General features: G+C 39.8%; 1 protein-coding gene across 1 annotated transcript in view; it reads right to left on the minus strand.

Moving 5' to 3' along the window:
- KCNB2 (potassium voltage-gated channel subfamily B member 2) overlaps positions 1-24,174 on the minus strand; it is a 189,579-nt gene that overhangs the window by 160,236 nt on the left and 5,169 nt on the right. Inside the window, exon 2 of the mRNA XM_063392613.1 lies at positions 12,506-13,188. Coding sequence (XP_063248683.1) covers positions 12,506-13,084 — 579 coding nt within the window. The 5' untranslated portion in view covers positions 13,085-13,188. The remainder of the gene's footprint in view (positions 1-12,505; positions 13,189-24,174) is intronic.

Consider the following 24,174-nt stretch of genomic DNA (forward strand, 5'->3'; position numbering starts at 1 on the left):
CCTTTTTTTTGCATCCTTACCATAAGAAATAATGCCAGCTGTACAGCTGACATACAGGTTACTTATACAGGGTGCAATTTAATTATCTAAATTGCATATGTTATTCCAGCTACCATGCATCTCGCTTCTGATACATATTTCCTGCCTTTGACACGTGACAAGCCAGCCAGAGCTCTGACACCCTGCTCTGTCCCCAAGGCAGCTTGTCCCCAAAGCAGACTGCAGCCCAGCTGCCCCAGAGCCCTCCACTTGCCCCGTGCTGTTCCCTGGAGAGGCTTCATGGAGCACCAGCTGCAGTGCAGAGGCTGAGCTCTCACCATCAGCAAGCCTGGTGGCCTTGAGGGGGATTCCTATGGTCAGAGGACAGTATGGAGATACACACTACTGTGCAGAGGAACCAGAGGGCACCTGCACAACTGGGACCACAGATCTTGTGTGGAAGGAGAAGGGAAGACTGCTTTTGCTGTTCAGACACAACCTGGCTCTGTGCTTTTTATGTTCGTTTTGATCTCTTATCTCACTCTCTTTTTTTTTTTTTGAGTACTGTAAATCTCTAAAAACTGTGTTTCAAAATAGCACCCTTAAGCCTAGAATATCTACCTTATCTGTGGCAACCTACCAAACAATGAATGCCAAAGTATCTGACATCATTGAATGAATTTATCAGCATCTTTCATCCACAGAAAAATGTATCTTCTCTTTTTCTTACATGCTAGATCACTGTTAAACCAGTGCACATCACAGTCAATGGTTGGTTGCCCTTTTTCCATAAACACAGAGATCTAAGGTGACTTAGGTGAACATCTCTCTGGAGTGGCCATTTCATTCCAGAGATGTTTTAAAATAATAGTTATAGTGATATTAAAAAATAAGCATTTGGCAAAAATGTAAAAATGTTGTGAGATTCTACTGTTCAGACATAAAGAAAAAAGAAAGACTCGACTTCTGATTGACTCCTTCATATACTCCTTCTTATAACAGAGAAAAATGTAGTTTTAGGTGGGATGGGAAAGGAAAAGGGGAAATCCAGTTAAAAACCTCCGTTCATCTTTTGCATTTTACTTATGTAAACTCTAGGCAGGTTGGGTATCATTTCTGTGCCCAGAGGTGCTGTTTGCCCACGGCACAGCCCTGAAGAACTGTTCCTGCATCCATCATCACCTGGTTGGAACAAGGAACTGTTGCCACGTGTGCTCCTGCGGCAGACTGATCTGCCACAGGGATCCACGACTGGCACGCGCCTTTGCCTTGCTCCCGCTCGCAGGAACACTCCTGAGCTCAGCCTAGTTCCCAAGGGATAATACTCCTCTTCACACAATTGGAATAAGAGAACAGGTTCAGAGCTTTTGAAGGTTTTCTTCCCATCTTCCTTTTTAAAAATGAAGGGGGCAAAGGCATCCCAGAGATCTGCCCTTGTGCCTCCTGCTCGCAGGGACGCGGGTTCTCCTGCTTGTTTGCACGCTGCTTTCAGCTTGGCTTCACAAGCACGAGACATCTGTGCCTGCCCCATGCCCTCTCCAGCTGCCCCTGCCTTCCAGTAAGGGCCTGCGGGAGGATGCCTCCAGGAAAGACTGGCAGCACAAAACCCTGCTAGTAACTGTGCTCTCTTAACCACTTCTCTGTCACACACAGCCTCCTTCTCAGGAGCACGGGCTTAGGTGAGGGCTGGGTTTTGTTTTTAAAGACAGTTGGAGAGGAAACTGACGCTGGAGTTATAAATGCTGAAGTTACTTTAATCTGAATCATTATTGCTGAAATGCATCAGACATGTTTTCAGAGATTCAGTGCAATAATGGATATTTCTAAGATTAGGTTTTTCCTTGCAATCTCATACTTGCCTAAACTAAAAAATTTGTCTTCAATTAACATCAGAAATCAGACTGAGAGGGGACACCTGTGAGTCAGACATAGCAGCTCCCATCATCAAAGCATCTCATCATCATCAAAGGAAATTAATTTGCTTTCAGAAAAGAGAGTATTTCAGAAGAGCTTATACTTCATACAGACATTACTAACATCAGTTACACAATATTTTAATACGACTTGTCCCGCCATTCCGTGTTAACACATACTAAGAATGCCTCCTAAAGAGCACATCTAGCCCTCATTTACTCCCTCTATAAAATGCACTCATTAAGCAAATTATTTTTAAGTCCAAGAGCTCTCATCTCTGTCAGCTACTCTAATTAAAAGACTCTCTCTTCAACTTACTTATTTCATCCAAAACGACATATACGTATGTAGCAAACTGTGTTGATTCTTCCTAAATGAAGAAGCACTGAAAAGCTAAGACAAATTATTCACCATTTCACTATAACTGGAGCACCCTCAGCATTTTGAGTAAATTAGAATTAAATCCATGAACACTAACCTCACCATCAGGCAGGAGAATATATCAATCTGAAATGCAGATTACAATAAATTAGTATCAGGTTCACTGAAGCATGTATTATTGACCTGAGTAATCTGTCCATCCTGCTTCAAGTTGAAAAAAAAGGCTGTAGAGTTCAGTGAAACAGGATTAGTCTCACACCTATGTACTCTTTTCATATTATGTATTTTGCCTTTTGTGCTACATGCTGGTAGCCATGGCCTAAAGAACTTTGAAGTTAATGTTAGTGTTATGACTAAACTCAGGGGCACTAACCAAATTTTTCTGTGCTATCATCTTACAAAATGAAACTGTATGCATACATATATAGACCACAGGCCAAGATACTTTGGAAGATACTTTGGAACAGTTTTTTTCAAATGGCATTTAACTCCACAAAAGAATTTGTATAAAATTTTTAAAAATATATGAAAATACAAAAGCTTTGTGAAAGTAATAGAAATGGAAATGAGTTCCCAATTCTTCTCAGAATAAGCCTGTAACACCTTGATCAGTCTGCAAAAGAAAAGCCTTACCTATTTTATTTTAGCAGTATCTACTGTTCTCCAGAAAAACCTCCCCCAAAGTCAAACACCCTGGTGGATACTTCAGTAAAACAGAATAGACAGGTCATCCAAGGATCCTTCAGTAAGCAATCCAAAAGGAGGCTACAACAGTGCTTGGGAAAGAAACTGTGTAACGTGAGTTTGTAAACAAAACTTGATGTACTTTTTGTCTGTCACAGAAATCCCCACTGACTGAAAGAATATGAAAAATGGAACCATCTCAGCCAAAACAACCACCCCTAGAATGCATGAAATCACAGCAAGCTTTACTGTCCCGAAGCGTGCCAGCAGCAATCCCTCACAACGGGGCATTCTGCAAGTGGCCAGTGATTCCTGGAACTGTCACTGCCACTTGGCTGTCCTTGGGATAGCTCTGGCCTGTGCCATACTGGAGGTTTTTATGCAATGTCTGACCCTTGTGGTGGCATCAAGAGGGACCCAATAAAGGATGACGAAGACAGTGAACTACTCTGGGTAACAGATGTGCCCCAGCATTCCGCAGTGAAGCTCATTGCTGCCTTGGAAAGGAAAGCTCCCCCTTTAAGAGCTGTTTTGTGAAGAACAGCTCTTTTTGGACTTATAGTTACCTTATCTTTTAGAGACAAGGACAGAATAGCTTTAAAAATCCTAGAAGATTTTTTATTAGTTTGGTGAAGTGCCAGATTTTGGGCAGGAGCTTAGGGGAATACAACATCATTTCCACAAGCAGCAGGCATAAAAGATTCTCAGTGAGGAATGAACTTGAGCCTCAGAGGCCAGGTAAGACCAAACTCAGGAGTTCAGCTTGTCATTTGGATAAAAACTTCCTCAGACTTCAGGTTTGCATCCCATTGCTCCTGCCTTTCCCTGCATTTTAGATGAAATCCTGTATGAATATTTATTACAAGTAGCTACACAGTGATTTGAAAATTCAGCAAATATGATTCAGGCAGTTTGTAGGCACTTTGAAAATTCAGCAAATATGATTCAGGCAGTTTGTAGGCACTTAAATACTGAAAGAAAACCACTGCACTGATAGCTTAAGCCATCTCACACATCTTCATAATGTGCAATATTGTGAGCATTTTTTTTTAAATGGCTCAGCTGTCAGTATTGTAGATACTTATGCAGAGTGTATGTATAGGATAAACTCCAGCAAATCCAAACACAAAATCCTTTATTTTGGAAATCCTTTATTTTGGAAATAAAGGCTAGCTGGTAATATTTCGAATTAATGGTTACAGTGCCAAAGTAAGCATGCGTTTCAAAGATAACTTGGCTCTCCCACTGCTGCTCAATAACACTAGAGGAGCTGTCTCAGGTATGGTATGTAGAGTACAGGTATTGACCCACCCACAATGACTTAACACTCACGTGGAAAGGATACGGCACGCTTATGAAATGACTTAAAATGTAAAACTGTTTTCTGAGCCCCACCTAGTGTAAATCAAATGCACTCATCCCACCTGATACGCTGGCCTTTTTTCATGCTTCCTCAAAAAGAGAGTGACCAAGGCATGGTAAGACTGTGGCAGTTTCATATAAGGACTGTACTGGGATCCTGTTTTAATCTCAGAGTCACTTTGAAACAGCTGTGCCAGTGCCACTTGTTTGTTTCCAAGATTTCCCAAAGGACCTGGTTTTCAGTGCTATGTGTCAAATATTCACATATCTTCATCAGATAGAAAACTCATGAGGCTGCCATATGTCACGATAAATACGATGGGGTTTTTTCTGAAATAAACAACATGCAACAGTCTGTTTTGTTTCCCAGTCACTTGGGAGCAATTTTTTGTTCTTCTACATCTTGCAACAAAATCAGAGAGCCAAACAAAGGCCAGTTTGCAGGCGATCATATAGATTTGTTTTGCCTCTCAGCTCTACAAAAGCCAGACAGAGCCTGTTTATCCAGACAATAAGATGCAGCCCTTTGTGCTCCATAGATTTGGTCCGGATAATGCTTCATCATTTAATTTATTAGTGTATATCCCTGACATCTGATTCCTCCCAAATATCTTACATGAGAAAAGACAATACTCTGGCAGCTGCTCATAAAAACACGGAACGGAAGTGCAACATTTTTAGGACATATGATCTGCCTCTGGGTGAAGAGAAAGGCACAACAGCCTGCTCTGTCCACTCAGGCATTACACAGCTTAAGTGACATGTCACAGCTGAAAATCCAGCTCATGAGATGCCTCTGATTTTGCAGGGGGCATGCTGTAATGCCCAAAACATCACCCTCCTAACCAGAAATACTGCAGTACATATTCTTAAAGATGTATGCCATTGATGGTACTCTATACTCAATAGATGGCAACAGCATTAAAAAAGGATATGATCAGTGGTAAAAGAAGCTGCTGTTGTAGAGTTAAATTGCTCTCCTAACTTAAGGATGCAAGGTGCTGGGGTAAATTGGAATAAATGCTTTCTATCCATTTTGGCAAAGGATAGCTATTCTCATGCAGATGGTACCTGCTAGTAAATCACTGTAATATCACAGAATCACAGAATTACTAGGTTGCAAGAAACCTGCAAGATCATTGAGTCCAACCCACATCCTAAAACCTCAACTAAACCAAGGCACCAAGTGCCACATCCAGTCTTTTTTTAAACACATCCAGGATGGCAACTCCACCACCTCCCTGGGCAGGACATTCCAGTACTTTATTACTCCCTCTGTGAAAAACTTCTTCCTAATATCTAACTTATATTTCCCTTGATGCAGAGAGACTGTGTCCTCTCCTTCTGTCAGTCATTGCCTGGAGAAAGAGACCAATCCCCACCTGACTGCAGCCACCTTTCAGGATGTTGTAGAGAGTGATAAGGTCACCTCTGAGTATTCTTTTCTCCAGGCTAAACAACCCCAGCAATATCATATATTCCAAATCCTAGTAGGTTTCTCTGTGCAAGAGCTACTTTGTGATTCTGTGAATGGCATCACAAGTGCAGGCACATTCTATTCATTACTATAAAACTTTGTTCTGCAAAACATTGCCAAATAGGTATTATTACCAAATACGAAAAATGGATTTCCCCAATTTTTAAAATAATTATTCCTGCCTTTTTTCTCGCTTTAACAAGACTCGTCATGAATCCCCTTTGATTTTTCTTAATGTATCCATAAAACAAGAGTCAGTGAAGCCCCTCAGCACAGCTCCAGAAGTAAAGTCCTCACCCCCCTGGTCATACAGGGAATGGGGCTATTCCCTGGTGCCAGTGCTTGATACCAGTGATGGACTGTCTGAATATGAGTCACTGCAACTTTGCCCTTGGCATTGCTTCCACAATTTCAGCATCTGTTTTACTGAGATTCAAGTGCCAATAATAAGCAGGTCGATTCAAAGGACATTTTAGTCATCTTATTCCAATAGTAGTTTTTAGTAAGTTTTTAAATAACTTTGCACACCACTGATAAAAACTCAGGGCTGAAGGGAACCTGTATGTAACTGAGGTACTGAACATCTCTGAAGCAAGACAGATCAGATGGTAGCTGTATTGCCATGACACCTTAAACTGACCAGAAATGCTGAATCATGGGTTACATGATACTTTATATAAGAAGTATAAAGAAGGTAAATAATCTTTTAATGACCAGCTCAGCAGTGAGCATATGTAAGTTCTTCAAACAAAATCAATTAACTACTGCCAGTCTTCTTTGTTCCTTGATATAATATCTATTGAAAAAGCAATAAATTCACTTATCTTTCAAGACATTAAAACACTTGAGTTATTAAATATGAATGACTAGGATCCAATATAATCTCCTTGTCTTACAGTCACATTGACTGACTTTATCATTTGGCACAAGAAACAACTTCACCTTATAAGCAAAGAGTGCTAATGAGTCTCCTTGGAAGAAACAATTGTGAGATGAAGATATCTATTTATTACCAATAAACATTCTCTGCGCTTTGCTATAACTTATTCTCAGCAGACAGATTTCTATAAAGTATTGGGAGTGACAATGCAAATTGTATTATTCCTGGTAGTCCACTTGGATAAAGGTTTGTGACAGAATTGCCCCCAAAAATAAATTGAAACCAGAGGTCAAACAGCAGTTCAAGCCACATACCAGCCAGAAAAGAACACTTTTCTCCAATGAATGTCATGCCCTGAGGTATATGTTATCTAATACAAAAACTTTTGAGAATTAAACTAATACAAAAGCCATTCCTCCCACTTTAAAAAAGAGACAGTCCTAATTCCATGTCATCTTTATCCTTGGTCTACAATTAGATGGCAAAGCACATGAAGTATAAGCTTTTTATGAAGAAATATTCACAAAATCAGGATGACACAGAACATGTAAACCTAAACTAAGAAGAGGACATTGGCAAAAAAGTGTTTTGTTTGTGTAACATAAAGGATTCAAACATAACCAAATGTATTTCTTTCACTTGAACACTGTAGTATCTTCATGCAAACATTCAGCTGCTGACAGACAAGTTTGCTGATGTGTGCTAGCTCTTCTTCACAACACACCAATCAACTAAGTTTTCCTACAGCCCTTTGAATGCATATGTTTACCTTCAACCCAAAAGGAACCAGTAGCATACCATTAATTAGGGCTTACCCCTGAATGAACACTGTGATAATCCAGGAGATAATTTATCAGGACTTGCAAAGAAAAATGAAGTGTCCTATATGACACTCTGCTCTGTTCTGGTCACGCATAGTGACTCTGCTAATTTCCAATCACTCTAAGACTACTTTTAAGCTGCTCTACAAGGAATAGGCATGAGAGTCAGTGTGAATTACACATCAGACAGACTTATACAAAAGAATTATATATAAAACAGTGGAAAATAAGAATCAGGCCCCTAATGTAAAACAGGTGTGACCGTCTCTTGGAAGGTCACTGTGGCAAGCCTAGCCAAAATGCACTTGTAGCTAAATAAATATAGGTGGCCTAAATCTCCTCTTGTGTGCTTCTGCCTTTTTTTTTTTTTTTTTTTTTTTTTCCCCAAAAGGAATTTTGTTCACAAAAGGGATTAGTTACTCAATAGAGCACACAAAGTCCTCACAATTTCCAGTCAGGCTTGGGATAATTATACCTTCTGTAATCCACAATCCACTAGTTAGCTGATAAATTAGTGTGCCTTTTACAAAGAAGTAATACTCATGTTACAGTTTGTAACGCAAACCAAAAAAAAACCTCCTAAAAACTAACACCAAGAAAAACAGAAAACAAAATAAAATAAGTATAAATCAGCCATGCAGTGAAACAAACAGAATTAACAGAGAACACTTCCAACCCTATCCGGTTTCAATTTAAATAAAGCAAATCCCATTCTGCAGAAACACAATGACCAGACATAGGCTCTTTGTTACTCCTGGATATTCCACTTATTTCTTATTTCATTCACTCTATATTTACAGTAAAACATCTTCCCTAGAAACATTCCATATTTATTTAGGATTTAGCCCAAATGAGTTTCATTGGTATTAAAAAACTGAGAGAAAATAATCAGGCTATTGGACCCAACAAACAAGAATGACAGGAAGAGTCTGTGTATTGACACTTTGAAAGAAATATTAAATGTATGGGTTAATTTGATTCACATTCCAAAGTAAGGCTCCTTGGATCCTGAGTGCACAGCACAGAACAAAATACCTCAGACACAGCTGAAAAGGCACCACCTCAGGTAGGAGCTCTCTTAATATGCCAGTTCAACAAGGTGCTGAACCATGAACACTGATGCAATCCAGCGGCACAAAGTTCACACCTACTGAGGTCAATGCTCATTCTGGTATCTGTTGAGGACTTTTATACTACTGACAGGTTGGTCAGAGCTGCTGCTGCTGCACTAAGGAGGCTGCTACAGCTCCAGCAGCTGCAAATAAAAGGACAGCATAAGTAAAATAACTTTTTTTTTTTTTTTAAAAGACAGTGTTCACAAGCTACTGGTCACACAATAAGTATAAATAAATGCCTGGTGTAAAAACTCAGATGTTACTCTGGACCAAAGAACGCCAGACTCATGCAAAACTCTGTGGTTTGGGGACTAGGCTTTGGGACTTTTCTGGGATGTAAAATATGCAAAATCCCTGTCCTTCACAAATCTCAGCACTGCCTCTCATTCCATAGCACTGTACATGTCTGAAATGGCTGGACTTCTGGACATCTTTATCTTAATCCTACTTAAAAAGCTTATGAATGAGAACGCTGGAAAATGGAGGCAAATCCTGTTTTCCTCCGCTGAAATGTCTACTGAATTCACAGAGATCTTTCCTGGGGTGAGGACAAAGCAAGAACTGCTGTGCCTCTAATATGGTAATTGGTGACTCAGATGAGGTGCACATCTGCATTTATTAAATTTAAAAAAAATCAAGAAGTTAGGTGTGCCTGTACTATGCAACAGTGCTTGCCCTGTAATATTCCTTTTTTTACTCGCTAAACATAGTTTTAATTTCTTGCCACACATTCTTCTTGCTTTCCCCTATTTATTGTTGGTTATCCTGTAAAATAGATGCTGCTCATTCACTGTCACCTTGCTCTGTCTCACCTTGCTGTAAGTGAAGTCAGTGGCAAACCTTCACTGACCTCGAAAGGCGCAGGATTTGTCCTGAGATGCCTAATCCAAAGCAGGACTCCCTCTTAATTCAGTAAGCTTTGGATCAGACCTAGAAGGGTTCTTAGCAGAATCAAGAAGTGGCAAGACACAGTCACATATCAAAACCACATCCGAGTGTTTATCTCACATTTCTAATCTTTGATGTGAAAGGGATTAAAAAGCAAGCTGTTCCTGTCAACTGCTTGGATGCCACACAGGATCTAAATGACTGAACAAGCACCTACAGGATACCTATGCACATCCATATGGTTTCATGTCTTCAAAAGGGAGATAATAATTGAATTTGAGGCTTATGGTAATATTTCCTCACTTGTTTCCCAACTTGCCACTATCAAAATCCCACCATCCTTTCTACTCCTACAGAGGAAAAAAGATGATTGTCCCTCTTGTCTCAGGACAAACTAGAGACTTATTTGACCAAACACGAAATGAAAAATCTAAAAAAGATGTTATCTAAACACCTCAGATAAAATCTTGCCACAGATCCTAATGCAGTCTGTTTCAAAGTGCAGCCAACTGATTCCACCATATCTTGTTTTATGTTACCTAAGGTCAAACGTGAAGGTCTTTTCTCTCCTATATGTCATTCGGCCAAGTTTCTATAGCTGAGTTGCCACAGGTGTATCTGACTATAATTTTGGCTCATATGTGTATTTACAGACTGAAGGTGACTAGACAGAGAAACTGCATGCATGTATTATGGTGACTTCTAGCTTACCAGAACCACAGAAACCACATCAAATGGCATTAACTTAGACAAAGGGCAATTGAAATAATGAAAATCACTACAACATGTATATAAGTGCAGTGTGAAACTCCCTGTAGTAAGAAAAATCTATAACATTGAATCAAATTAGGGAATAAGGGGAAAAGGAAATAAAAAGGTAAAAAATAATTATTTAGACATCTTAGGAAATTAAAAAAACAGCCACATTCATCTGCAAAATCTGAGGAGAAATCTCCTCAGAGTGGCCAAAGGAGGATTTTCTAAAAGACTTGGGTCAGCCTAACTTCTTTTAAGCAAATTCATGATGGGGCACTGTTAAGTCATAAGAACAGTTTGGTGAATGGCAAGCACTCATGCAAGTTTATTCATCCTGTATTTCTGTGTTTATTCAACATGCAAATGAATGAAAGCAAGTCACAGGCAAAGAATCTAAAAATCAGTATATTACTTTTGTTTTATTCATCTGCTTCATCTTACTGTGTTGACTCCTACCTAGTCTTAGAAAAACACTAATTAGGCATATGTCTCCAGCCTTAGAGGCAACTGCCTTCTTTTCTGCATATAAAAGAGAAAATATTTCCCAAACAGATCTGCCTGCTGGGTGTCTCTGAGGCAGTGCCCAGGGCCAGGTGACCTCCCAGGTCGCGTGCAGGGTGTTTCAGCAGCGTGTGTGGCTCAGACAGGAAATCCTCCTGCCCGGATCCAGAAGGAGAGCTCTGCTGCAGAACACACTGGGGATGTTCCAGGGCGTGCAGGACAGAGGAGCTGGTCCCTGAGTGCTGCAGGCAGTGCAGCAGCTGTGTCACAGAAGTGCTGATGGATGCTAGCTGGCACCAGGGGATCACGGTGTGTAACAGGGCCTCCCCAAACCCTTTTTGGCAAAACCCACACCCATCTGCTTCCCCTCTGCTCCTTCTCCTGGGGAGGAACATATGGCCCAGAATATGTATCTTGAAAGCAGAAAATTTATTCATGTAGTTTTCTAAAATATTCTGAATTCTTTCATTTTTATCCTATAAGCTTTTATTCCAGTTACAAACCTCATATTCTGCCACAACGTTTTGAGTTTCTTTTATAAAGTAAGTTCCTTGCTTAAAAAGTTAGGTGGCTCACAATGAGAAATTAAAATGAAAAAAAAAAAAAGTATTGTACCTCAATAATAAGAGTTACTATTTCAAGAAAAATCTTTGCCAGAATGCTCTTTCCTTTTTGTCCATTTCATTGCACCATCATATTTTAAAACTTACCTTGGTCCAAGATCATTGTATCCAGTAACAAACAACAACAGAGGAAAATAAGGCCACAGTTAAGCTTAACATGAACAACTAAACATTGAACATTTTTGTTTTGAGTTATTCAAGCTGGAGATGAGCTTCCAAAATTTACCTCACATTAATTAGTGGTTCACACTACAAACAGAACAACTAAGTTCCTCAAGATGCAAGAAAATCTTTCTTTTAAATACCAATACCAACATCTGTGTGTGCAGTCCCATTTCCACAACCAGGGTAAACTTTTCCATTGTATCAGTGAGACTTCAGCCAACTTGCCTGTTTGAAGACAGCAGAACTGGAACCAGGATTTATCTAAATTTGGTCTCACTTCTGACTAAATATATATAAACTTTACACACATATATTTGTATGTGTGTATAAAAGTATAGAACATATACTTGTTTATATACATATACTTGTATACACATCAATATGCATACATAGAAATATATACATGTATATACATGCATTAATATTTTAGTATTTTTATACAAAACACTCTAATTCTTGATTGCAAAAATGTAGTGTAAGAGAAAACATGCCATAATAAAACCATGCCAGACCAGTTGTTGATTCTTTGATAGCCTAGCCAGTACACCCTACCAAACACTGAAACACCAGATAGGAAGTGCCTCTAACAGGACAAGCAATACTGAAATGGATGTTTGTCATAAACAAATGCTTTTCTAACAAACAAGTAGATAATGTGTTCTGCCTGTATTTTCATTGAAGTGTTTCATATGTTTCATTAAGAATCACAGATGTTTCTCATCACATACAGCAAAAGCAAAGTACAGTAGTTGCCTAAAAACAACTGAACTCAACAGGGTTCCTTCTGCTGATTTCAGTGGGGTTTAGGACAGATTTGGGTGTTTTCACTTAACGATGTGTAGATTTTTAGATTCTTCTTTCTCTAAATATTTCAGTGGATGTTGTTGATTCCTGCAAGTCGGATGCATGGGTCATGAAACCATTTCCTATCTTTGTATTGAGCCTATTGTTTATCCTACCTTTGCTGCAACAGATGAGTTGGGTTTCTCAAGCAAGTCCCAAAGCTTCTTCCTTTTCTCTGGGCAGCAGGTATTGTCAAACTCTTCCCCTTCTCTCTCTCGCAATGTCTCTGCCTCTCTCCTCAGTTCCTCATTCATTTGCTCTTTCTTTTGATGGTATCTTGCCTGGCAGCAAGATTCTAAATATATTTCATCAATCCCCCAGTAATCAAGCTCCTGGCCAAAAGAGAGAGCACACATTTCTTCCATCATATGTAGTTTCCCTGTCCTGTAGAAATTCAAAATGGAAGTGAAAGCCCCTGGGTGTCGATCAAAAAAATACTCATTTTCATTCAGATTATAGTCATCACATACTTCTAGCAGAGATTCATGGGTATTGCAGTCTCTGAGCTTTCCTAATCGTGTCCTTGGAAGTCTGTCCAAAGTCCTCCACAGCACTTCATGGTTGAGTCCACCAACATTTATTTTAACTCTCCGCGAGCAGGCTTTGCTCCTAATGATCTCCACTGGTTCTGGAGGAAGAGAAAGGGTGGACCTTGAAGACTTTTTGGTGATCCCTGGTGGAGCTTTCTCAGCCATTCTGAAAAAGATAGATGTAACACCAGAGTCTGTAGAAAAATGAGCTTGGAGACTACAAATATTTGGGCAGAATCCTCTTCAGACAGACAGCTCCATTCCTGAAGCTAAAAAAGACAAAAAATTAGCATATTGTCATGTACAATGCATCCCCCAATCTCTCTCTCTCTCTCTTTCCATACTTTCATATGCAGATGAAAATTTAATGACTGCAATTTGCCCTCTTTATAGTGATACTCTTTGTGGTAATATCCAGAAGCACTGAAACAACTGGAACAGCTAAGAGCACTATGTTTAAGCAAAGGGAAAACTCACTGGAATTTCTATATTTGTGAAAATCAACTGTGACAATTTGTACAAAGGACTTGGGTTTTTTCTTCTTTTTTTTTAAGAATCAGTTTCTGATGCAGCTGTGTTAGCTTAATCTGATCACATACCTTTTAATGTGTGAGGTGTACAAATAGAAATATTGTAGGGATATCTATAAGTAATGACAGAGGCTAGTCTAACTTTTATTGAAAAATTCAAATTTGGGAGATACTGAAACTGAATAAAACAATCAGAGCACATCAAAATCTCCAAACCAAACTGCTTCCCCCCTTGTCCCAATTCAAATCTTAGTGTGCTGTATTATTTCATGGGTAAATAGTATTCACCAAACAGTTTGACTTCCATCCTGAGAAGCTGTAATTTTTTACCACCACACAGCACTTATTTCTTTAAAATTGGGTCAAACGAATCCTAAGTCTTTTGTGGCCAGCTGATCATTAATACATGTTATATAGGCAAGGGCTGTGCATACTGGTCTCTGGATCCTCTGAAAGGCTCTTCTCTGCCCTACTGCTCACCTGTTAAATTGCTGCAGACATGACTGCATGACACCAATCAGCAGCCCCAGTTTCAATAATCCCCAAGTGCATCCTCACTCTCTGTGCCCAGTGCTTCAGTGAACTCTGAAGTGCAGCTGTTTGTCACTAAATGTAGAATACCAGTATCAATCAGGAAGGAAACCCACCCACCAGCTCTGCTGCTGCCAGCTGTCAGACAGTGCTTAAATATTAACCTAGCAATGGTACCATGGCCCGATGAATGCTTAGACAAGGCTTCTGTTCCAAACTTGCAAAGTCCTCCTTAGTAATTTTCCAGAGCTGACATCTCCTCCTCCTGTTCTCAGCAAATCAACCATTCAACAATATGGGTTGTTGTTTTTTTTTATTTGCTTGTTTTGTTTTGCTTCAAATGAGGTAAGTCCAGAAAATAAAAGAATTTGAAGTACACAAGAATATGATTTTCTTTGCAGAGTAAAGCATGAAAGTTGTACTGGTAGGGATTGTTACCTATAAATATACCAGGAGTAAACACCTGGGAGGGGGTTGAACTGTTTGTACTGAAGTACCAGTTGGCACAAGAACAAAAGGGTACAAACTCATCACGAGAAAAAGCAGAAATTTGAAAGAGAATTAGAAGGTCACATAGACCAGATCCTCACCAGGGCAGTGAGGATCTAGAATAATCTTTTACTAGAAGTATCAGGAAAAATAAAGAATAATTCCAGCGTGTCATCTAACATGCCCATGACAGTATTGACTATGTTGCTGGTATAAAATCAAAATTGCTAAACTTCATTATATCTAAACTTCAGAAGTTTCTCCGCCAGTAGATAAAATAAGACTCAGTCAACTACAATTTTGGTAAGCCAGACTATCATGTCTAAAAACATCAGAAAAGAGGAAAATTACTTATCAGAGTAATACTTAACATCTTAAGATCTTTCTTTTATTTTTTGGTTTGTTTTGTGCATAAGCTAGATGATGGCAATAGCCCAGAACACCACCATTTTAGTTTCCAGTTTCACTGTCAAGCTGAACTTACTTCAAAACAGTAAGAGTCAAAATATTCTGCACCTTCCCATCCTCCAGCCTCCAGCACTGCATTGCCAAGATCCCTCCTCAAGATCTCCCAGTGCAACCCAGAGCACTCCGTGCCTGATTACATATGGGTTTAAGGCCTGTAACATTTACCTTAATTCACAAAAAAGATAATCTGATAACCTCACTTGCAAAGATAAATGTCCTGTTAAAATCAAAGCCCTGGCATTAGTAGGTTTACGTAATTTATATCCCTTTCTTCTGTGTTTGTTTCATGTTTTGTTTTTTCCTTCTTGACCTTAGGCTGATTTTTGTTCTCTGGTTTTACCCTCCTCCTCATTGCCTTATGTGCAAGGGGATGATGGAGACTTCTGAGAAGGAGGGGACTCCAGTCTTTGCAAGATCTCCTCACTTAACCATTTCCTAGTGATCTGTGATGCATTTAGCAGTCTTCTGACAGACAGACAGCTACACAAAGAGTAAACAGTTATAAGAGGATTTTCTCTACAGAGGAAATATTTGCAAACTTTATTTTAAAAACAATCCTTTTAGATTTCAATGCACAATGATATTTCTCCTTTAAAGGTTGTCTTACACAAGAAAACACAAGAATTTAAGAAATTCATAAAGAGGTTTTGTCATCCTTTATGAAATCAGTCAAGTGTTCAGGCATTTTCTAGAGAGGTTCACTAGTTTGTTCACTGTTATATCTCTGGGATTTATTTTTCTGTTTTTAAAATGAAAATGGTACCCTAATATTAGCAATATCAAGTAAAATACAATATTAAGCATCTCATCTGATTAATCTTAAGTTAACCATATCCTTTTTTATTTTTCTGATTGCAGAAACAAAAGATACACAAGACTAGGCATTGTTTTAACTTTTCTGCAGTGTAGTTACCACAAATATTTTTTATACAATGCAAAAACTCTAGTGTCACCATGATGGGTGTAAAGCTGATAAAACATTTTCTGATTTTTGTGTATAATTATTGGTTGCATCTTCCTACTTCAGGAAATGTGTTTTTTCTAAAAAAACTTTAAAAATCCTGGTGGCAACACTGCAGTCAGCAGTGCAACACTATTAAGTTTAGTGTTCAGAATGTCCTATCTATATATATATATATATATGTACCAAGGGATGAGCCACCATTCACAACATGCAGCATTCTGAAAAGATAAAAAAAGGGCATTTTTCCAAGAATCAAGGTCTTCTTTCCAAGAATCAAGAATCTTGAACCTTGAGGGTGATTTTTTGCCTTTTTTACAGAGCTCTTGTCATTGGGATGACAATCTATACATTGAAGGAGAATGTATAACTTAAAAATTCAATAATTATTTTAGTTTCCTTCTGAAGTGCTTTTCTTCCCATCGTCTTTCGTTCTTCATACCTTGTTTAGTTCTCTGATAACAATTTTTAAAACCTTTCTTCTGGTGCAGCTTTTCCCCAAACCTTGGCTAAAAAGCCTGGGTTTCACTGTGCCTTTAACAAAAACATAATCAACAGCCTCTACTTTCAGAACCATAGGGTCCCTTTACCATCTTCACAGTCCTCCTTTGGCCCCTCTCATATAGCTTTATATTACTACACTGTGGCACCAGAACTGCCCCCAGCACCTGAGGTGGGCTGCCCCAGGGTAGAGCAGAGCAGGACAATCCCCTCCCTTGCCCAGCTGGCAACGCTGTGCCTGGACATGCTTGGCCCTCCTGGCTGCCAGGGCACTGCTGACTCATGTTCAGCTTTCTGCTCACCAGAACCCTCAGGACTCTTTCCGTGGCACTGCTTTCCAGCATCTCATTCCCCAGTCTGCACATCCATCCAGGGCTGTCCCACTCAGATGGAAATCTGGGCACCAGTACTTGAACTTCATATGGATGGGGATTGCTCATCTCTGATTTGTCAAGGTCCTCTGCAGGGCCTCCCTGCCTTCAAGGGAGTCAACAGCTCCTCCCAGTTTTGTACCATCTGTGAACTTGCTCAGCATCCCTTCCAGTGTCCAAAGCATTTATGAAGATGTTGAAGAGCACAGGGCTGATGACAGAGCCCTGCAGAACCCCAGTAGTGACAGGCCAGTCTGATGTCACCCCATTCACTGTAACCCTTTGTGCCTCACTCATGAGCCAGCTGCTCACCCATCCCAAGATGTGTTTATCCAGCTGTGGGCTGGACATTTCATCCAGAAGGATCCTGTGAGAGATAGTATCAAAAGCCTTACTGAATTCCAAAAAAAGCTTACAACCACTGCTTTCCCCTAACCAACTAGGTGGGTTACCTTGTCAAAAAAGGAAATCGCCTTTATTTTACTGTATAACATTTCTAACTTAAAAATCCACATAATCAATTTCATACAAAATCACCAGATCTTTCATTATTACAAAATGATAGAAGTAAGGTTACCTTTAAAAGTCATTAAATTACCTGTCTGGATTTTAGCTACTGTAACTAACTCAGAAGAATTTTTTTTTTTCCTTAGAAGACTTCAAATACTTTTCAGCTTGGCTTATTGCCTTAACCTTTAGGCTGTGTGCAACTCCATCATGCACCTTGTCCACCATGGGCTAGTAATAAATGTAATTATCCCTGGGGAGGCAGGCAAAGCCAGCCTGGGCTCACCAGCACTCTTAGCAATTGGTAGAGAAAAGCAAAAATTCTAACCCCGTACATAAGAGCAAACCTAGATAAACCCTACATTCTTCCTGCGCAATAATAAAATTACTCTGAAGCAAAATATCTGTAATATTACATAAACCTCTTCAAATCAAAGCCAATTCTTTGCATTAAATAAAAAATGAAAACTTCAAAGACTACAACTCAAAAAGCTAGGGGAAGCCAGAAGGAAGGTTAAGTGCCCTCCCCCGCACCACAGACATGCACCTTTTAATGGTGTGATTCTCCCACCAATCCCTTCTTCTTCACATGAACGGGTAATTATTTACCATTTCTTTTCATCTTTCTCACTGAGTATTTGGCCTCTGATGTTACTCAGCATTTCCTGCTGCAAGGCCTACATTACACACAAAGTGCTGAATTTCCCTCAGGGAGCTCTCCCTATCCTACTCAAGTGCTTCCAGGGTATCCCAGTCTCCCCTTCAGTAGGAGGCCATTACTACATTTGCTTTACAATGTAGAAATGAAAGTCATAAATGCCTGAGGTATCCAACAATTTTGGCTGCTCAGACTGAGATAGCTGCTTTTTGGAGAGTCCTTAGCATTTCCAGCACTTTTGATGGGCATGCCTACGTGACCAGATTAAACCCTCAGGCGGAGGAGCCCAGTTGTCTGTGCTGTCACGTTGCCGGAGCATCGCCTGCCACGGCACAGGTAGGGCTCTCCCAAGGCGTTTGCAAGGATGGCTGCAGAGCCCACACGCTGCAAGGTCTGCTCCTGATACGTGGTTTGTTGGCAGCCTCTGCTTTGGAGTCCAGGTGAGTGTAACTGCACACAGGGAGGCTGCTGTGCCAGCAGCAGTGCCAGCCCCTTCCATGGACACCATGCACAAGACCTCTCTTCCAAAAGGATTCACATCCAAGCCACTTGCATGCCTTAGTCATAAACATCACTATTAATCTTTGCCATACAAATTTCACCAAAGAAGATGGAGAAGTTACAGTACATTGTACAGTGAAGCACACTTCACTGTTGGAGCATGTCCTCCATTTAAAGCAGCAAGGAAAAAGCTACGTGGTACCTAAGAAGAGGTTGTAAAATAAGGAGTCCAGGAAAAGGGAACAATTTTGCTTTCTTCTGACTTTTAAGAGACAAACTTCTACCATTTTTGTCAGATGTCTTTTTGTCAAAATTTGTCACATTGTTTTCAAGAAAAGACTGTATTAATTAATTTCCTTGCTTTGAAAAAAAATGGAAGAGTTTTTCACAATTTGCTGGAAGTATCTTCAACATTTTTAAACAAAATCTGGTTCTAAATGTACTGATATTTAATTTTTTTTTAAAGTTCAAGAAAATTCTGGATTAAAAAGGAGAGATTGTGAAATTATTAAACATTAAATAAATTATTAAATAGGTGATTCCATTTAAAGGTTTTGGGTTTTTTTTCATGTCTGGAGTGTCTAAGATCAATGTGCTGGTTTTCTTCACATGCAAAAATGCTTACTGAAATCAAGAAAAATCTGGGGAGACGATTGTTGCATTTACCAGTTTAGCTGTTAGAACTGACTTAAGGCTTAAGAACTGCAGGCTGTATATAATGCAGATATGTAAAATTTTCTAGAAATACCAGCTTTAGGTTTTGCAGGTGTAATATCAGGGGAAATTCAGAGTGGACGTTAGGAAAAAGTTCTTCACCCAGAGGACAGTTGGGCAGTGGAACAGACTCCCCAGGGAAGGGGTCATGACACCAAGCCTTTCAGAGTTCAAGCAGCATCTGGTCAATGTTTTTAGTCATATGGTTCAGTTTTCAGACATATGGTTTAGTTTTTAGTTTTAGGTTATCCTGTTAATAGCAGGGAGTTGAACTTGAAGATCCTTATGATCCCTTCCAGCTGGAGAACTGGAGATATCATGTGATTTTAAAAAACCTTAGAAAGCCTGTGCCCACCTCAGCATCTGACTCGTAAAGCCTACAACCTGGGATCCAGCAAGTTAGCCAAGAAGAGATGAGGCAAGCTGGTTGTGACAAACCAACACATTTTACTGAGCAAACACCTTTTTGCTAACTTATTTGGGTGTATGGTTCTTCTTTCCTTCAGTGTCTGCTTTGCTGTAATCTCTCTGCTGCAACATCTTAGCTCTCAAATGTCTGCTCTTTGTTTCAAAATATGAAGACCTGCAATTTCCTAATTGTGTGAGCGGGATCTTTTACTAGAATTTTCCCTTAATTTCAGTTTTTAAAAAGATGGCTGAGGTGATAGCTAAAACTCTGCATAAAAGCATCCTGCTCAAATGCGTTGTTCGTTATTTCCATTTCTCACCTTCAGAGAAGTCACATCTCATACAGTTAAGGATTGGCAAGCTGAATGCAGGAAGTGTCAGGAAACATGTCAAAGTATTCCCGAGCATCCTTTGTATGTCTCAGATTCATATCTATATGCAGGAACACATGCATGTATGCACAGGAGAGAGGTATCTGAGCTTTGATTATCCAAATTGCTGGTGACAGCTCTTGGCACAAGTCCTCAGAGGCTTCGGTGGGTGAAACCACTTGAAGCAATGTGGTCTGAGGGGGCAAAGATGGAGCCTTGGCCTGTCTCCCCTGTGACGCAGCTTCTCTGTGAGCAATGGCTGGGTCTTGCCAGACTACAGCCATGGGCAGAGCCATTACTGGAGAGCTGAGTCTTTCCATGAACTAAGACCAAATCCCACCTGTTGCCTTGACTGCTCTGTTAACAGCTATGGTCTGTGAAAAGTAAGATACTGCTTTGAGAGTAAATCCTGCAAAATCAGCTCTTGGGGCTGTGGCTAGCTGGTCTGAAATGATGATTATTTCTATTTCAGAACAGACCTCACAGGTTATTTATTTCTGGTATGTGAAAATTTAAACTTTGGCTGCACAAAGTCTTGGAGATCTGCAGGAAACACTCAAAAAAGAAGAGGCCTTTTATAGACGAACTTTTCAGATTTGACTAAATCAGTCTGTCTGCTAACTCGCTGTTCTCACCATCTTGAGCACAGAAGTGCCTTTTAGATGGATGAGCTGAACTTCACCAAGGAGCAGCAGACTCTGAGACTCTATATATTCCCTAGGAGCCTTGGATAAGAAAACCCAGACAGAAATAGGTAAGGTGACAGAAGACAGAAAAAGAGGGAAAGTATAACTGACAAAATGTTTTTAAAGTCTTGCAGTCACACAAGCTTGGCAGTTTTGGCTTATCTGAGTTTTCTAACTACTCCATTAACACTTGTAATCACTTACTGAAGCTCTTACACAAGGTAAAGCCACGTGGGTAGGCTCAAGACATGCTACAGGTGACACAGACTGCTTTACAAAAAGCTGAATGCTCTTGAGAGACTTCAGAGTAATTTTACCTCAAGTCTCATGGAATTTAGGACTCAAGTGGTCTTTTTGAGTAGTACCTCTTTACAAGTCTGGATCTGAGCACTGGGATTGCAGCACCACCTCCGCCTACACTGAGGTCTCAAGAGAGCACAGAACATGGTTTTGTAGCCCATCCAGTGCTGGATCAAGATCTCCACCAAACTTTATTTCAGATCAGCTCTGATTCTCCCTTTCCTTACTAGCAGCGCTGCTGTTGATGCTTGTGACAAGTGTGGCTACGTGATCCTTACAAACAACCCTGATGCATTCCTGCTCAGTTTACAAAAACCTTGCCATTTCCATTGCAGGTTGAAACATCTCTCAATAAGGGATGTAGTTGTTGGTCATGTCTGCACTTTTACTGTTCATGTTTACAGTTGGTTGCTAAGGACTGTTACTGCCTTTGCCAAAGATACTGTCTTTCACTGCTTATTTAGCCTTCCCTGGAAACTTCTGAGTAGATGAGCTGTCACAGAGAAGTACAAGGCCGAATGGCAGATCATTTTCTTTAATGTCAAACAACCAGATGTTACAGAAATGTGATTATGTAAGGTCCTCATGTCAAGTCTAAATCAGACTACATATTTATATCCCAACTGGCACTCCAGATCCACAGGTTTGATTGGTGCTTCCATACAGTTCTTTGAGAGTCTACAGATGTTACATATACAGGATACACTAATAATAGCAGATACATTAATATTAATAAATTAGAGCTCTGAATTGCAATTTATTCGTCCACTACATGATTTTCTCTTCTAATTGCATTGCAGTGCATTAAGATGATGGAGGAGATTGTCAACACGTCATTTGTTCTTTGAAGAGGCACTAATGTAACCAGTGTCCTAAAGCAATTTGTTTTAGGGTTATTCTAAATATGTTAGCTTCTCTAACCCTTCAATTTCCACTGCTCCCTACCAATAACAGTGCTGCCAAGTAGCTGAAAGCACTGAAGAACTTCACAGATGTCTTTTTGTTCTCCTGAAGAAAAGCTTGCACAGTGCAGTACTGAATGACGATTCTAGGTTTCTAGGCAGAGAAATATTACACAGCATATAATATTATCCTATATACATAGAGAATTATGTCTGAAGCAATGAGGCACATTTTACAAAAGAGTCAGATTTTACTCCTCTTTGAATGAAATTCCACCTAAAATTTTGGATGTTGCTTTTTGGTCAGAATCCTGGTCTAATATTGAGTTTTCTGACAAAGAAAAAACATGCAATGCCACCATCCCAAATCTGCAATTAAGAAAAGCACAGTTGTATTCTAAAGTTACTTCTTTAGAAATTAATACATTTATGTTCAATTGCTGCCTCTGTTAAAAATTTCATTTTCAACCATCTCTAACTGGACTGTTCCCTGATTCAGTCCAGGTAAATGGTAGGCCTAGACCTACCTGGACCACAGACAGAAAGAGACTTGGCCAAAGAATACAGTTTAAAAGGGGCAGATTCACTCAAGAAACATTTGTCTCAATTCATTAGGAGCCTATCTCAAACTCCTATTGCTGGTGCTTCACAGAAGCCTCGAAGGCAGAACGAAGAAATGAATCAAGGCCTTGGTTTTTGGATGACTCCATTTTTGACAAGTGCCTTTGTACATAGGTGGCAATGACCCCAAGGTCACAGCATCAGCAAGTCTTTACAGAAGGCTTTTATCATTAAAAATTAAGGCAAATTTCCGTCTAATCCTGATCTGAAGACTCCAACCCTTCAACATTTTGATGTCTTCAGCTATAGGATGCCTTGGAAAAACATCCCAAACTACTACTACAAACTGCTGTGCAGGGCCTAGGACAACCCAACACCTTATTTTGCCTCTCTGAGAAAAGAAGTCACCCAGAAAACAGAAAACTTTGCTTCCTGACCTTATCTAAGACCTTATCAGTTTTGGTTCCACATACTACACAAAGATACAGTTGGTCTGGGGGTCAGTAAGGGAAAGCTGTTCTTAGGAACTCCAGTTTAACACTGTAGAGAAGAAGCTACACTGACTTTTAGTCCTACCTGATACCAAGAGTATTGATATTTTTTGACCCTCAAATTGACCCGACAATAGAAAAAAGTGAGGACTCACTATCATGCACAACCCTATGCTACTGTTACCATAATTCTGAAATCAAGGCAGGCTAAAAGGAACACTTTTATAAAACTGCCACTATAAATTAATTTATTTACTTCTATCAAGCCAAAATGTATTTTTAAAAGCCACAGCATCCTCTTAAAAATGTGCTTCATCAGACCCATTAGTTCAGGGTTTCTAATATTAAACACACAAGCCCCAAGTTCAAAGAAGGGTGTGGGAACCTCTAAGGCAGGATCAACAAGATACTTCACAGTCAGGAGGAGGATGCTCTTAACTCCCATCCAGGCCCAGTGCATAAGCAGGATCAAAAGGGACACAACCCACCCACATGATATTCTAAGCCTGGAAACCTCCTCTTACAAGTGGTACATAAAATAGTCCTTCAAAAGAACTGCACAAGGTCTACTCTTTTCATATACACCTTGAGATGGTGGCCTTGGTTCCACCTTGATGTCATTGCTTGGTCATTAAACATTCACTGAAGGACCACCTTCATCCCTGATGATTCAAACCTATGGTTTATATCTTCCAGGCTCCTGCTGCTATCAGTAATCCCCAGGACAGCTGCAGTGATGGAACCCATCTCCACTCCTACTAAACAAAAACGAGGCAGCCTGTGCTTGAAGACAACAGACACAAAGGAGTTTATAACTGAAGGGTGTGACCAGTCCTTTGGTGGGTGGTAATCTTGGATTACAAGAAGTGAAATGTTTATTTGCATCATGTTAATCTATGAAAGGCCTAAAAGCTCAATTTTTCTCCATCAGTACCCTAACTACAAGGTTACTCAGCAAAAGCAAGATATTTTTACTTCTACCTAGGTTATCTATAAACCTAATGTTTAATGTCTAAATCTAATGTTGAAACAATTAAACATTCTCCTTCCTTCTTCAGTTGAAAAGGAGCCGAAGATACACACTCTGGTAGAGCAGATACTGCTAATGCTACTTTAGCGACATGCCTAAATAGAGACTAAAGTGACTATCAGTAGTCAAGCAAGTCCTGAGAATAAATTCAAGTATAAAGCTTAGCCAGTAAAGAGGTTTGCTCTATGTCAGTAATAATAAGAATGAAGAAAGCATGAGATGGAAATATTCCAGAAGGCAAGACCTTCTAGGCGGCACTCCTGTCAAGGTAGAGA

This window comes from Prinia subflava, chromosome 1, assembly GCF_021018805.1.
Source record: "Prinia subflava isolate CZ2003 ecotype Zambia chromosome 1, Cam_Psub_1.2, whole genome shotgun sequence".
Classification (NCBI taxonomy): domain Eukaryota; kingdom Metazoa; phylum Chordata; class Aves; order Passeriformes; family Cisticolidae; genus Prinia; species Prinia subflava.